Source organism: Mus musculus, chromosome 8, assembly GCF_000001635.26.
Source record: "Mus musculus strain C57BL/6J chromosome 8, GRCm38.p6 C57BL/6J".
NCBI lineage: Eukaryota > Metazoa > Chordata > Mammalia > Rodentia > Muridae > Mus > Mus musculus.
The window spans coordinates 127,394,444-127,410,483 of NC_000074.6; the positions used below are offsets into that span (position 1 = coordinate 127,394,444).

General features: G+C 40.7%; 1 protein-coding gene across 24 annotated transcripts in view; it reads left to right on the top strand.

Moving 5' to 3' along the window:
- Pard3 (par-3 family cell polarity regulator) overlaps nucleotides 1-16,040 on the top strand; it is a 548,906-nt gene that overhangs the window by 331,063 nt on the left and 201,803 nt on the right. For 6 of the 24 annotated variants that reach the window (XM_006531531.3, XM_030243867.1, XM_030243869.1 and 3 more), the window contains 3 exons: nucleotides 4,157-4,307; nucleotides 10,932-11,121; nucleotides 15,113-15,264. In XM_006531531.3, coding sequence (XP_006531594.1) covers nucleotides 4,157-4,307; nucleotides 10,932-11,121; nucleotides 15,113-15,264 — 493 coding nt within the window. Of the gene's footprint in view, nucleotides 1-4,156; nucleotides 4,317-5,954; nucleotides 8,140-10,931; nucleotides 11,122-15,112; nucleotides 15,265-16,040 lie in introns of those variants that run through there. The other 18 variants (XM_006531520.3, XM_006531523.3, XM_006531529.3 and 15 more) reach the window with 9 other exon arrangements.

Here is a 16,040-nt window from a genome sequence, read left to right on the forward strand (position 1 = left end):
GAAGAGGGAATCAAATCCCATTACAGATAGTTGTGAGCCAACATGTGGTTGCTGGGAATTGAACTCAGGACCTTTAGAGAAGCATTCAAGTGCTCTTAACCTCTGAGCCATCTGTCCAGCCCCTTAAAAAAAAGTTTTTTAGAAGCCAATAATTTCTCTCTTAGATCTGAAACATATCTGTTTATTATTTACTTCAGGCTTATAACTCTTTCAACATTAGTATTGTCCACACAGACCTATAATGTAGACCGGATGCCATACCATGATGGACCCAGCGTAAAAGAGCACTTCCCTACAACCTGCTGGGCTATTTTCTGTAGAATCTGACTCATTCTGTTTTTATTCAGCTAATTGTACAGTCAGTGCCTGCTTTATGACAAACATGGGAATAAAATGTAAATGGAAACTAGAATTTCAAATAATAAATTCTCCCAATTGCTTGCCAGGATCAGGCTGAAGGTAACTGAGCAGGAGGTTAAGGCTATACTGATACTAACTTTCCTACATTTCAGGCAGAGACGATGGCTTTTAGATCTCTCTAGCTCCACCAAAAAAATTAATTTAGAATCCAGAAATTGTATTAATATTAGTTTCCATAGAGTTTTAAACTTTTTATAAGAAGAAAAATTCTAAGTAATTAAGAAAAGTATACTCATTGGATAATATCCAACTGATTTATTAAAAAGCATGTCAATGCCATTTATAAAAGCAATATATCATCTGAATATGTTTTTGAAAACATATTTATACTGCTTTGCAATTTTCTTATTGTTTCTAACATTTATGTAAATAAAATCATAAGAGTGATTCATAGGAGCCTTTATCACCGACCTTTCTTGTTAATTGATTTGCACGGTGACCACAAAGAAAAATAAATTCCCAGTTAATGAGTCAAGAGATGGGATATTTTATATCCTGCAGAATGGGTGCTGTACTGGAAACACCAACTATTTTTTCTCAGTAGATAGAACGTCTGTTCTAGAGACCAGGGCAAGGGTCTTCCCAGCCTGAGAAGTGCAGTTGTGCTGACACACTGATTTTTCTAATTTTATTGTCTTTAAAAATTGCATCTTTTTATTGAATTTTTATTAATCTTAGTAACATTTATTAGGCATTAAGCTAACGTTTAAAAGCTGGCGAGATGTGGACGAGTGGGTAGTGCTCTTCAGGCTGCCTTTATCCTGCCAGCCCTGGGACCACCTGACACACCCTGCTTTTGCACTACTTTGGTCCTAGCACTTAGAGATCTCTTAAGTTCCAGGACTGACAGGGCTATGGAGAGAAGTCCTATCTTAAAAATGCAAACAGTACTAACTCCCCCCCACCCCCCCCCCCCCCGAAACAAAGCAAAACAAAATCCTGGAGAAGTTGCAGGGTATGGCCCCAGCATCATGATGTGCAGAGACAGGGACATTTCTGTGAGTTTGAGGCCACCTTGATCTCTATATAGTGAACTCCAAGCTAGCTAAGACTGCATAGTGAAGCCCTGTCTCCAAAACAAAACAAAACCAAGCTAAAACTGGAGGAACTAAAAGGTGTTCTAAATCCTGTTAAATATTTATATAGTAGACTATTGATGGCTTCATTTAAATCTGTCTTTCATATGTAAATTAGACAAGGTTGCAGAGCTACATGTTTACATGGGCACCCTTTAAGAACATGCATCCTGATTTTTCTCTACAAAATCTGCCCATTCTTTTTAATGAAATTTTATTTCACTTAATATAACTTTAAATATTCCCTCAGCATACTTAATTTTTTAAAGTAAAGAATGCTTATAAAGGTTTTTTTTTTTTTTTCCTCCTCAGAAAATTGCAGAATTGTATAGTGGAGCCAATTTTTTTTTTTTTTAATTTATTTTTGGTTTTTCGAGACAGCGTTTCTCTGAATATCTCTGGCTGTCCTGGAACCCTGTAGACCAGGCTGGCCTCAAACTCAGAAATCTGCCTGCCTCTGCCTCCCAAATGCTGGGACTAAAGGCGTGCGCCATAACTACCCAGCTATCTAAATTTATTTTTGAAAGCAAATGTAAACACTTTTTGTTTTTGGTCTCCTGATCAAATATCCTATAGCAAGCAGTACTTTTTCCTAGAGACTAGTAGGGCAAGTGTCTTTCATGTATATCATCATTTAAAATATCAAGGTTTTTGGTTTTGTTTTGAATGTTCCTTTGTGTGGCTAGGGGACTTCCAGCCTAGGCATACTAGGTAAGCAGTTGGCTATAGAGCTATACAATGGCTCTAAATGGCCAGTGTTGAAAAAGCACTCTTGTCTTTAAGGGTACAGGGTATGAGGTTTGTTCTTGCTTTTGCTTCCTGGAGGAATCTTAGAACCAAGGTACCCATGGTGCTTTAAACAGCATCCTTGTATGTCTTTATATCAGCAACCTTAGGTGGTTTACCTGCCAGTAAAGCTGTCAGCTGTAATCTGCAGTTTCAAGGGAAAAACTAATAAAACAAACCCCGATTTCACAGTTTAAACCTCATTAGTCTAATTCGCCACACTGCAAGTTTATTATTCTCCTGTAGCTTGAGGGTCCCTGGTTGTAATTGTGTTGACCCGTCAATGGGTTCCACCTTTCTGGTACCTCTCAAGCTCAGCCTACAGCTTGGAGCGTCATTAAGTATCTCATTACATAAACACCGGAGAGTTTTCAACAGAAGCAGTACTCGGTTCAGTGGAAGGCAGCATACCAGCAAGGCTCCCTGTTTGAATGGGGTAGCCACTCTGCCTGTCAAGAATCTGCTCATCTCAGGCTCTATCTGACTGTATGTCAGTAGCACCATTCAGAGAGCTGGTCCACTTGGGTCCTTATAGTTACTGTGATGCAGGACCCTTGGCCAAGTAAAATGGCTAAGTCCTTCCTAATCCAGATGTCTTCCTCTGGCTATTTCTCTGGAGAAGATGGCAGCTGTGATGAGGAGGGCGCCATACAACTTTAACCCAAAGTCATAGAGTTTGATCTTTAAAAAAAAAAAGACAAACTTTAAAAAAATTAACTTTTATAACTTGGACTCTTGTAGACCAGGCTGGCCTCAAACTCACTCTGTAGCAGACAATGACTTTGAGCTGGGATTACAGGTGTGAGCTACTGTGCTCAGTTTGTTCAGTGCCTGGGAGATTGAGCCCAGGGCCTCACCAGGCTAAACAAGCACAGTGTAAACTGAGACACCCCACCTCCACCCCTGCCCCAAGCCCTTGACCTGCTTCTTGTTATTCATTTAGGAGACTGTGTGACTTTAAAGCTCATGTCATTGTGTGCCTCATCAAAATATTTAGTCCAAAGCTTGGGAGAGGATTCTGTGAATGAGATACTTAAGTGTTAACACAGTGATTTGGACCAATGGACTCTTCGTTAAAGCCATGTGGCCATGGTTAACTGCCCATTATGTTAGAACTCTTGAGGCAGAGATAGCTAGACTAATGATAGTACGTAAGCTCCAGGTTGAGGGAAGGACGCTGCCTCAATAAAGAGTTATCAAGAAAGTTACTCAGGGTCAACCTCAGGCCTCCTCATGCCTGAGCACTAGAACACATGAGCCCATACACATCCAAACTTGTACATATGATCCACACACACTATGCATATACATGCAAAAAACCATACACATGATGCACACACATAAACACACACACACACACGCTATACATATACATGCAAAACAATCTGACCCTTACTTTCCTATACTTCTGTAAATGCTTTCTTGCTTCTAAACTGATACATGGAGGAGGAAAATGTGTTTCTGCCCCATAGGTACAAAGCTAAGTGAAGTCCAGGATCTGCTGAGAAAGCCTGCCTTCCACAGGGTGACAGGTAGCAGGAATCCCAAATTAAACAATAGTTTGTCTTGACCTCAGTACATGCCTCTAGTCAAATTTAGAAAAATAAGCATTAAGGTAAAACTTAAAAAAAAAAAAAACCCTTTCAATATACACATTTTCAAATGTTGACAGAGCTTCATAGGGGGTGCTGAATAAAGTGCCACAGAAAGTTGGTCATTAGGCCAAGCTGACAGTACAAATTATTGTGGTATAGGTTGAAAGGTTCTAGCTCATTTGAGGCCTGGCTGGATGCAAGCCTTAGAAAGTTGTTATCATGGCCCCATGCTGCTAACCAGACTCCAAGATTCACTTTTCCCTGTCCCTTTCTCCATAGCTGCGGTCTCCTGGGAGCCCTGCTGCACCTGAGCTGCCCATCGAGACAGAACTGGATGACCGAGAACGCAGGATCTCACACTCCCTCTACAGTGGGATCGAGGGGCTGGATGAGTCGCCCACCAGGAACGCAGCACTGAGCAGGATAATGGGTGAGTCAGGTAAAGCTCTCTTCATCTCATCTCATCTCATGTTTACGCTTAGCCTGCTCGTTCATGGAGAGGGGCTTAATGCAATATTAATGTAAAGGAGGCCTCTGTCTCTGAGAGAAAAAAAGAACAGGTTTATTATGGTCAAGCAGAAAACAAAAACGTAAGGAAAGTGCATCCATGCACTGGGTGGTTAAATACGCTGCAGTTCCCAGATGTTTGATGAAGACAGAAAGGAAAAGGATATGAAAGAAGTGTTTTTAATAGTCACAGTATCCTGGGCTTCTTGAGAACAGTAAGGGAAGCTACGTTTTAACAAATGACAAGGGCCGTGGAAACAGCTCAGTTGGTGAAACCCCTGCTGTGTAACCTTAAGAATCCATTTCCAATTCCCAGATCCCAGTATAACACGCCAGGTGTGTTGGTCCTTTTGTAGTCCCAGCACTGGGTTGGAGGACAGACTGATCCGTAGAGCTCATGGCCAGCCAACCAGCCAGCTTAGCCTAAGGCAGGCCCTCGGTCCCAATGAGAGACTCCCAAAAACAGAGCAGACAGCTCCTGGGAAGCAGTGCCCAAGGCTGGGCCACACGGGTGCACACATACACCCATGCATGCAGTGGTGCATGCTTGTGCACACATATGTGCAGCACATATGCATAACAACTTTAAAGTGAAGCTAGAAGTTGTCACTCTTGGTAGAACTGCTTAGTTACAGATAAAGAATGCATAAGTTACATAGTAAGACATGTCTTTAAAAACAACCACAGTAGAAACCAGCTTTATTCTTTAAACCCTCAGTTCATCTCCTGCGACTTTGATCTGCCCGTTGCTGCCTTCTTGGCCCCAGTGGGTGAAGTGATCATAGGTATTTGTCCTACTAGATAGGCCAGGCCTTCTCCTAACAGACCCTGGAGTGGCTGGGTTTGCAGAACTGCTCATCTGGGGGTTAACTTGAGAGAGTTTAAGATATAAGAAATACTTCTGACATAAAACACTCAGACTTTATGATGAGTTTTGCAGTTCTCTAAAGTAAAACCCCAAATTTAATTGCATTTTGAGAATACTTAATACAGATCTAATACAAATACGAGTTCCCATTGTGGTGCATCATTGAAATGGAGTTTGGTTGATTTGTTGGGGTGTTCATGGAAAGCTTGTCTTGTTGGAAAGGTGGTGTGTTAGCAGTAGACATGAGTGCTTTAAGCAACAGTATCATCAAAGAGATTTCTATTGAGCACTACAGAAAAATATTTGTATATCAGCATAAGTAGTGAAGTTCCCTGTCATTTTTCTTCCTCCTCATCTAGCTTTCCCCCTTGGAGAAATTGCTAAATTCTCAGTTTGTTACCTTTGATATGGTCCAAGCATGTTTTTCCCATTTTACATGTAACACAAGAGAACCGGGGAGGCAGTCCCTGCTCTTGATTTGAGCCCCCATTTAGTGTAAAGGGCCTTGTTTCTAGCTCGCTATGTGCGTGTTGGTTACCGCTGCTGGTGGGTTATTTACGCTTCCTTGTCAAGCTGTAAAGCATCTTTGTCCACTTCTTACCTGTTGAAAAAAATCTCAGACCCCTGGGAAAGGATGTGTGCATGTGTCCCTGGATCTGTGTGCATACAAAGTGATACGCTGTAATTTCCACTTTATTATAGGAACATAGGATTTGCCATACTGATCAGCCCATTGGTACACCAGCTCCTGTAACCAGCATCCTGCCTCCAATCCCTGGTTCTTCAGAGGAAGGCGAAAACCTAACACTCAAACACATACCAGCCCCCACCCAGATCTTTCACCTAGTGACTTGTTGAAATGTGTAAAATGGGTTGAGGAGTACGTCATTTTTTTTCCATATTTTGTCACCCGGTTTTGTTAGTCCTGACTTGTTAGTCTTTTTCAGCGGGTAATCTGGGAGGCAGTGTTTTCTCTCCCTCTGCTAAGTATGTAATGAACCCTCCTACTCATGGTGACTCCCCTTGCAGGCTGGTTCCTCCTGCTATGCTTGGTTTTGCTCTGCACATGTCCTGGGACTTATGGACTGGGGATGACATCATACTCAGTAGGCCAAGATTTTATAGTAGTTTATCTTTAGGGGAAGGGATTGAATCCAGGGTTTCTCGATGACTTCATTTGTCCATGTCCTTAAGACATGTTTTATATGCTGTACTGGAAACTAGGTAAGGCCCATGTGGCTTTACCTAGGGAAATATATAGACTTAATTTATCTTGCTGTTTACAAACTTCAAAGTTATTATACTTTTTCCATCCTTATCCTAATATGGCTGGCTGTAAAAAATGCATGCTACTGGTGAAGTTAGATAGCACTGAGATTAGAAATCCTGCCACTAGGAGGAAAACAGTACTTAATATCAGTATGTCTTTTCTCCATCAGCCTGCTGATTTATACTGTGTCAGGTGCATAGACATTTCTCAGCGAGGTCCTACCTGGCTAGTTCATTGATTGTCTCCTGCGTCTTTAAGCTCACTCCCTATAGACCAATGTTTCATATGATAGAAAAAGAAGTGTTGAAATTCCTTATGATGACACAAAGAAGTGATTAATTTTGTGTGAGCAAGGCAATTTTTCACAAAGAGTACTTTGTGCATGCAACCAAAAGAATTTTAAAGGCTTGTGATAATTTTTGAAAGGGTGTACATCCCAGGAGAGAGACTTCAAAAAAAAAATATACATCCAAAATGAAACATCTTTCCTAATTGGAAGGATGTCAGATGTCTTCAGTCACACTTTCTCACTTAGCGGATAAGAGAGATGTGTCCTAAAACCCCGTGATGATTTTGCTTTGTTTTGGTTTTGACTGTTCCCTCTTGGGGAATGCCAAGCTCTCCCGGTAAGTTTTAATGACACCACATTGACTGGAAGACTCTGAGGTATCACCATAGCCTGGTCCCCTGGTCCCCATGTGATGAGATCCTTAAGACATTTCCCCAACACTCACATCACAGTCTTCGTTCTGCTCTGGTGTCGGAGTTACAGAACCCTGGCCAGTGACTTGCCTGAAATGGCATATTGTTCCTGAACCACAGTTTGAATGTGTGGTTCTCTGGGCAGTAGGTGCCTCTTTAGTAACAGCCAGTTTATCTCTATCACTTTGAATGGATCACTCAGAAATGTGACCAAAGGCCAAACCTAACCATACTCCTCTCTTTTTGGTTGGATTCCCACTGCCATTAATATTAGAACATGAGTCCTATTTTGTATTAGGAAGCAACTCATAAGGGCTGGGAATATAGCTAAGAGTACTTGCCTAGCATTTACAGCGCCCTGCTTCCAGATCCACAAAATTAGGTTAAGTAAGTTAAAAAAAAAAAAAAAAGTAAGTAAATGAACAGATAGGTAGGTAGATAGATGGATAAAATCCCTTCATGAGTCTTCTTAGTATTTCTCCTTTGAAAAACCTTGAGAGACCTTTTCAACTATTCAGCCACCTTAATAACAACAATGAATAGCAGGCATAGTTTGCCAACATGTTTACTTTATAAATATACTACAATCTCCTTTTTGTCAGCATAGAACATTATTTTTTTTAAGTATTTGTCTACATAATTTTGTTTAAAGCAAGCTTATTCTGAGCTAAATTTTTGTTTCAGTTTGCTGTTTATCTCAGTGGTTTCTATATTCGTACTTTTATGGTGGTTTAAATAGATATGTTCAGAATATTTTCATTTTGTTAAAAATGTGACATAGAGAACGGAGATGCTGATGCTGGTTTTATAATGAGTTCTGTTGCTGACAGTTTTCATCTCGTTTGTTCCTGATACCATGCATTGTGTTGCCTTCCATGTAAATTCATCAATGAATAAATGTTTAGTAAACAATCACTTTGTATGTATTGTTTCTCTCTCTAAGACCCTGCATGTTCATTTTGTAGTCTGGAGATATTGATGAAATAGTTGGGGCGGGAAAGAATTTAGCTGATAAAAACCGAAGCCACCTTGAACGTGATTTGTGTTTCTCGACTATGATGTGTCAAAGGCCAACAGATGTCAGTGAGAGGTCCTGGTGTGTCTCAGCGGGACATGTAGCTTTGAACTCTACACGTTTGGTACCCCTGACGGTTTCTAGAACAAGATCTTGGAGTAGGTCCTCAAAAGCAAGCTAATTGGAGGAGAATATGATGATCAGATCCTGAAATCTTATAAAATATTACACGGGAGAGTAATGCAAGAGAGACTTCTTGCCATTTTGGGGCAGCAAGAGGGAGGTGGTGGTGAGGGAGGGCGAGTATGAGAGAATAAGAGAATGTGTGTTTGAGAAACAGAAAGGCAGATTGCTATTGAGATTCTGTGCCATGTACAGTTCAATGTTTCTACACAAAATGGTGTAAGACCCCCCCACACACATACACACACACACACACACACACACACACACACACACACACAGAGAGAGAGAGAGAGAGAGAGAGAGAGAGAGAGAGAGAGAGAGAGAGAGAGAAGATTGTATGTTCCAATTAGAGGGTTCTATATTTCTTACTAGGCTTTCTCTTAAAATAATTGTGTTGGTGCAAGGGGTTGCATGTTTTACTTTGTTTTACGCAGTATGATTACTCTGTGATGGTTCCTTGGTTAAACTATTTCTGAGCGAGGACTTGGTATTTAGTAATGTGACATTTGCCTCTCCAGTCAGGGGAAGGAGCCCTGGCTTCATGAATTTAACATGTTCATTCGGGAGACAAAATACATCTTAAAGGAAAGTATTTCTTTGGCCAGTGATAGTGGAGTTTACTACCATGGATGTACTAGTGACGTTTTGTTGAACAGATTACTACTCTAATATCCTACAGCTTGAGTGGAAAGAGGCGATTTGAAATCAAGACTGAGAAATGATTGCACTTGATTTACTTTTATGTCATGAACATTCATAAGAACCTGCCAGTTCCATGGTTTGTCAAAATGGCACATTTGAATCAAAGTAGGACATTTTCCTAGCTAGTATGTTGAGTAGAGTTTTTAATGAACATACATGGTTTCTATAGCAGTACACTTAATGCCTCTTAATGATGTGTTTATAATTTCTGGCAAGTTTTTTTGGTAAGGCCTGAAAGGTATACAGCAACTTAATAGTTTTCTGTTTCTTTGCTGAATCAGCCACAGAAAGATATATTGTGCTTTAAACTTATCAGTTTATCTGTACTTAAGCAACATGCTAATAAATGCTCAGTTTTAAAGCTAGATCTAAGACCAATATAAAAATGCTAATAAAAGGTTGTTGAACTATTTTTGAAATGTCAATTTATTGTGAAGGGAAAGAGCATCTTGTTCAAAATGGTGGTGAGTCTTGAGGAGGCTCCGCAGTCTTGCTATTTTGGATAACAACCAGTACAGTTGGTTGAGCAGATATGGACATTTGATATAGAGGGATCGTTTTCCTTTTCTCTGTGAGGTGGGCGGGGAGATCGTCATGGTTCCTTGCTTGCCTGGGTACACACTTTAATGTGTCATGTCATACAGTTTTTGTTTCGTGAATTCAGTCTCTTACAAGATGTGCACCTGGATAAAAATTTTATCAGTTTTACTTGGAAAACAAATGGAAAGACTTTGGAAAGAAGTTGTAAGAACTGTAGGTGATTTGGAATAAGGACACAATTTGTGCTCCAGCATTACCTTTAGGGACCTGGAGACTTGAGACATAGTATTATCCCAAGAAAGGTTTTGATGTGTGAATGCTATTAACAAGTTTTACTTCAAGGGCCTGGAGAGAGGACAGAGAGACTTGAGCATTTTGTAACTAACTAGTCATACTTGAGGTCCCCTCTTCTCAAGGCCTCAAGAAGCACATCTGGATCCATTCCTTCCTCCCAGGAGAGGCCTCAGAGCCTCAAGAAACACATCTGATCCAAGCTAAGCTTTCCCCTTCTAGGTTGTTATCATGTCAAAGTAGTCTCCCTGCCTTGCATGCCAGGCCTTGTCAAGTGTCACCTGAATTCATAATGTGCTGATTTTTGTGGCTACTTTCTGGGATAATTGCCATCATTTCTTCTAGTAGAGAAGTCATAGCCGGTATTCAAAACCTAGCTCTGATCACTTTGATTGACATGCTCATCAATCATAACCACATCTGCCCATTATTCTCCCAGGTGAACACAACTGGTACAGTCCTTACACAAGTTATCCCGCTCTGTAGGTGTTTTCCCTCCATCACTAGGGTGTGACTAAATACAGAGATGATGTTGCTTGTCTAGCACCTGTCTACCCTGTATAGCTACCCAACCAGTGCATGGATAGACGATCACTGTAAGTTTGTGAGGTTTGCCTGCAGATTTCCTGGTAAAATCTCCCAGAAGGCTCTCATACCTAAGACCCTATGTGTTATGTTCACATTAAAACATTTTGAAGGTAAATATTTTTTTTTTTTTTGAAATCTTAAAACCAGAGACATCACATGTTCTGCTGCATGCTATGTAGCCAGCCATGCTGTGGAAGCAGTCATTAACTGACTTGAGGTTTGTGTTTGACAATGCCTTGGGAGAAACATATGCACTGAATTCTCTCATTCCATCAGGTAGAGTAGGTGTGTCAAAGACTTAGGGGTTTTCTTGATGTAGTAAAATTTTAAAATGAACAGGCGTGGCACCTCCATTGACATCTAGAATTTCTTTTTCACCGGTCAGGTAAATGCCAGCTGTCCCCCACGGTGAACATGCCTCACGATGACACTGTCATGATTGAAGATGACAGGCTGCCTGTGCTCCCTCCTCACCTCTCTGACCAGTCCTCCTCCAGCTCCCATGATGACGTTGGATTCATAATGACAGAAGCAGGCACGTGGGCCAAAGCTACCATCAGTGACTCAGCCGACTGGTGAGTGAGAAGCCCAGGTCTGGAGCTTACTATAGCATAAATAATATCTAAGTCATTCCCAAACTGATCCAACAATTGGGTTAAAAATTAGTAGTTAATATGCCTGGGAACTAGAGATTTACTGGAGGGTTTTGTGGGTGGTTTTTCCTGTTTGTGGAGTATGTGCATGCATGTCATGTGTGCTGGGATGTGCTCCCCTGTGAGTGTGCACAGAGAGACCATAGGTTTGTGCCGCAGTCAGGGTTTTTATTGCTTTGATGAAACACTAAGACCAAAAGCAACTTGGAGAGGAAAGGGACACTTCCACATCACTGTTCATCATCACAGGAAGTCAGGACAGGAACAGGGCAAGAACCTGGGGCAGGAGCTGGTATAGAGGCCATGAAGGGGCTGCTGCTTACTGGCTTGCTCCTCATGGCTGGCTCAGCCTGCTTTCTTACAGAACTAGATCTACCAGCTGAGGAATGGCCCCACCCACAAGGGCTATGTCCTGCCTCATGAATCATTCATTAAGAAAATGCCCTACAGGCTGGTCTACAGCCAGATCTTAAGGAGGCATTTTCCCACATAAGGTTTCCTACTCTCAGATGACTGGTTTATGTCAGGTTGAAACAGCTACCCAACACAGTTGGCATCAGATACCCTAAATGCTGTTCATCTAGGCTTTGTTTTTGTTTTTTTCATGTTTGTTTCTTTGTTTCTTTGAGGTAGTCACTCACTGATCCTGGAACATGCCAACTGGCTAGGCTGGCTGTGAACCTGAAGCTGGTTCTTCATACCTGTGTAGCAAACACTCTATCCACAAAGCCATCTCCCCATCCCCAGCTTTTCTCTCTAGTATTATAGCACTAATGTTTACCAGGCTTTGAACTGCTCCTAACAGACACAGAGACTTTGTGGATACTCTCCTGATTTTTTTTTTTTTGCCCTGTTTTTTTTTTTTTGCTTTTGTGATGGTAGAAGAAAGCAATTGATGCTGTTCACCATGTGTGGTCTTCAAACATCACCTTGTCCTTTGGTCTCCATGCTTGATAGAAAAGCATGCTATCAAACAAAGCTGGTTTCACTGAGTGACCTACCCATGCCCACCTGTGTCACATTAGCTATAAGGTTGGAGGTGCTGAGGACAAGCATTTTTGTGTTAACATTTCCATGGTAACATTAAAAAAGTAAAACACCCCTGCTGTCCTCTTTCCCCACTCGTCCCCTCCCTCCTCTTCTTCCTTATGAGCTCAGGAAAACATTATTAATATATTTGCTAACTCTGCAGATGTTCTCTTGAAAGAACTTGACCTGCTCTTGGGCCCTTGAAAAGTTCATCTCTAGCTTTTGTTTCTGGCTTTTTAACTCTCCTTTGGAAAATAAAGGATATAAAAATAGAGCTAAGTCAGAGACCATATGATGAGGATAGCTTAGCGGCCAGTAAGTCTTCTGGTTGCGGGTGGGGCTGAAAGGGAGCAGCAATACGCAGGTGCTCTTAAGCTGACCTCAGCTCGTATCTCACTGCAAGTCAGCGGAGAAAGGTAGTTTATCTGTGTCTAAAGTGTTCTTCAAGGAGGCAAGTCTCCACCATGACAAGCCATGTGGAGGGGATCCTAGGGATGGATCTGCATTGGTAAAAAGACACGATGAGCTTGCAGGGGTAGCCTGTGGCATTAATTTCCCTAAGATAAATTTGCAAAACGCACAAGGACTTTTATGATTTTTCCTTGGGAAATATGGGGCAAAGGAAAGAACGTAAGAGTTATCTAAACACGATGTCATCTGTTCAGCCTCAGAGCTTTTCCTGTCTATCTTTCCCTAAACTTGGATGAAAATGTTTAAGACAAACAAACATACAAACAAAGAAAGCCCAGCAGGTCAGTGAGGCAAGAGTAATTGCTGGAATTTCAGGGATAGGGGAATGGATACGGCTTTTTCAGAGAGTCATCTGTCAGCCTTACACTCTATCTGAATAATAGTCTAGTGTACTGTTTATTGTGTCTGAAATACGTTTAATGAATATGTTAATCAGCAAAAAATTAATCATGTCACATTTTAAGAATATTTGGTTATTTTAAGTCTCTTATTAATTTGCAAGCTCATTTGACATTTTAGAATGTGTACATTTATAGTTGACTGCACAGTTATGGAAGGCTAAATGTGTCAAATGGCTGTACTTCTAATTTGTTAACTAATAGAATATCTTTTTTTCTCAACCTAGTAATTGATGTAAGGGCTATTAACCATGTTTTATTAAGTGAGGGGGAAAATATAGCAGCAAATTCTAATTTTGATAACAGCATTATTTGGGAGGATATAAAATGAGTTTCAAAGTATGCTAAATAGAGATTTTACGCTAAATCATCAGGAAGAATTTAAATTACTTTGGGAATTCTTTGCTAGAATTTTCTGTTACAACTGTATTTTAGCAGGGTATGTTAGTATATATCTGTAATCCCAGCACACCTGAGGTGGAGGAAGGAAGATTGAAGTTTAAAACTGGCATGGGTAATAGCAGGACTCTCTCAGACATAAATCAACTAATGGGGCTGATGAGATGGCTCAGTGGATAAAGTGCTTGCCCTGAAAGTAGGAGAGCCTGAGTTTGGATCTCCAGCACCCACACAATTGCTGGGCAGGTACCCTGGAGATAGAATGCAAGGATCCCTGGAACAAACTAGCTAGCTTAGACTCTGGGTTCAGTTCAAGACAGTGTGTCAGTAAGTAAAATGGAGAGCACTGAGGAAGACCTATGCTGACTTTTGACCTGCATACACATAGATGTGTGCACATACAGACGAGCAGATCCAAGCACACCATACCACACACACACACACACACACACACACACACACACACCACATAAATCAGACCACATCCCTTTTCTCATGCAATATTTTGTGATCTCGGTTTTCCTCCCACAAATGCTCCCTGTTCCTTTCCTCCTCCCTCCCCACCCAACTCCATGCCTTTTCCTTCTCTCTCCTTAAAAAGCAAACAGACAAACAAACAGCAACAACGACAATAATAGAACAGTCACACCATAAAGACACAAAATTGGAAACAGTACTATACAATCAAAAAATCAGTAAGTTGAAATTTAGAAAGCCTACATAAAGCAACTTGAGACAAGAAGTCTACAAAAAGGCCTCTGGGACTGTTTGGTGTTGGCCATCTACTGATAGGCATGGGGCCTACCCTTAAATGTGGTTAGTATACCCAATGAGATTCTATTGGAGAAAACTAAATTTTCCTTTGCAAGGGGAGTGTCACTTATAGATAGCTTCTTGGTTAGGGATGGGAGCCTGTGTCCACCTCCCGCTCTTGGGGCTGGGACCCCTTCTGGCTTGAACTTTTGCAGGCCATGTTCATACTGCCGCCATTTCTGAGTTTACACGTGCATCAGCCCTGTTGTGTCCAAAAGATGCTGTTTAGTTAGCTCTTTCCATCCCCTCAGGCTCTGACAACCTTTCTTCCTCATCTTCTGTAAAACTCCATGAGCCCGAGAGGAGAGTTTTGATAAAGACATTTAATTTTGGATACAATGTTCCAAAGTCTTCCAGTGTCTGCACCTTGTCTAGTTTGGGTTTCCTTGTTAGTTTCTTTCAGAACACATCTCTTTTTAAAGTTGAGAAATTCCAATTTATATGGTTACATGTTACAGTACAAGGCCAGTCTTGTCAAATATTCAGCCTTTCCAATGTCTGACTCATTTTAAACAATAACAGAAATAGTGATCTATTATCAAATACAATGAGGGAAAGTGCAGAGGAAAGTAGAGGGGAAAATTTTCACCTACAGAGTTAGCTTTAACGTTAAATCAAATTGTAATTTTTCTCTTACTTTCCATTCAATCCCCCTTTTAAAAAATGAGGTATATTGTATTTAGTTTAAATCTTCAAATAATATGCACCTATTCATGCACTAAAAGATATGGCTTTAACTAAAGTTGAATGTCTCTACTTCTTAGTAATTAATTTTGATTTTTTTTTTTTTCTCTTCACCCCAGCTCATTGAGTCCAGATGTTGATCCGGTTCTCGCTTTTCAACGGGAAGGATTTGGACGCCAGAGTATGTCAGAAAAACGCACAAAGCAATTTTCAGATGCCAGTCAATTGGATTTCGTTAAAACACGAAAATCAAAAAGCATGGATTTAGGTAGTGAGTACAATCTCCATGATTCTTTGAGTAAGGTTCGGATGCTTCGGGATGAGACTCAGGGTCCCAAACACATGTCTATTTTATTTTTAGCAATAGAGAAAATAAATTTACAAAGTGTCAATTTGGCAAAAAGATTAGTTTTCCTTGCATTTGAGATGCCCATAACTGCTCACCATAGCTCGTTGACATGATAAGTGGTTGACGTGTGCTTTTGGATGAGAGGGAAAGCAAAAGACATCCTGTATCCTTGTAGCCTCATTTCGAAATGAGTCGTTTTGATACTTTGTCCATCTGAGAAGCAGCTTCTCTTCCGATGATACTTGGTGGGATTTTTAACTAGAATGCGTTATTTTGGAGAGAAACCATTATCTCAATCCATGTCTGGGGCTTTAGTTGTCAATGCCCTCTCTGATTGCTCTTCTTGAAGTGCTAATTGATAGGCCTTCTTCTGTTGTAACCATTATAGCCTTGAATCAGATTAGTAACCTACCTGAGAGAATACATTTCAGAAGGAATCTGGGAGCAAATGGTGGAAGAAAATAACCATAGTTGTTCAGTTAGACACCAACCAGGTAGTGCCTCCCTTCGATTAAAACCTACCCCCCAAAATAATTCAATTAATGCAGGTACAAACTAAATTACTCTTTAAAAAACTTTTGTTAATCAAGCATAACTTATGCTGTTTTCTGGTGGCTGTTTGAACCTCAAGACTAAAAGCATTAATTTGTCAGACATCTATTTATATAAAATTGGACAGCGCATTGCCTTGGCTAATG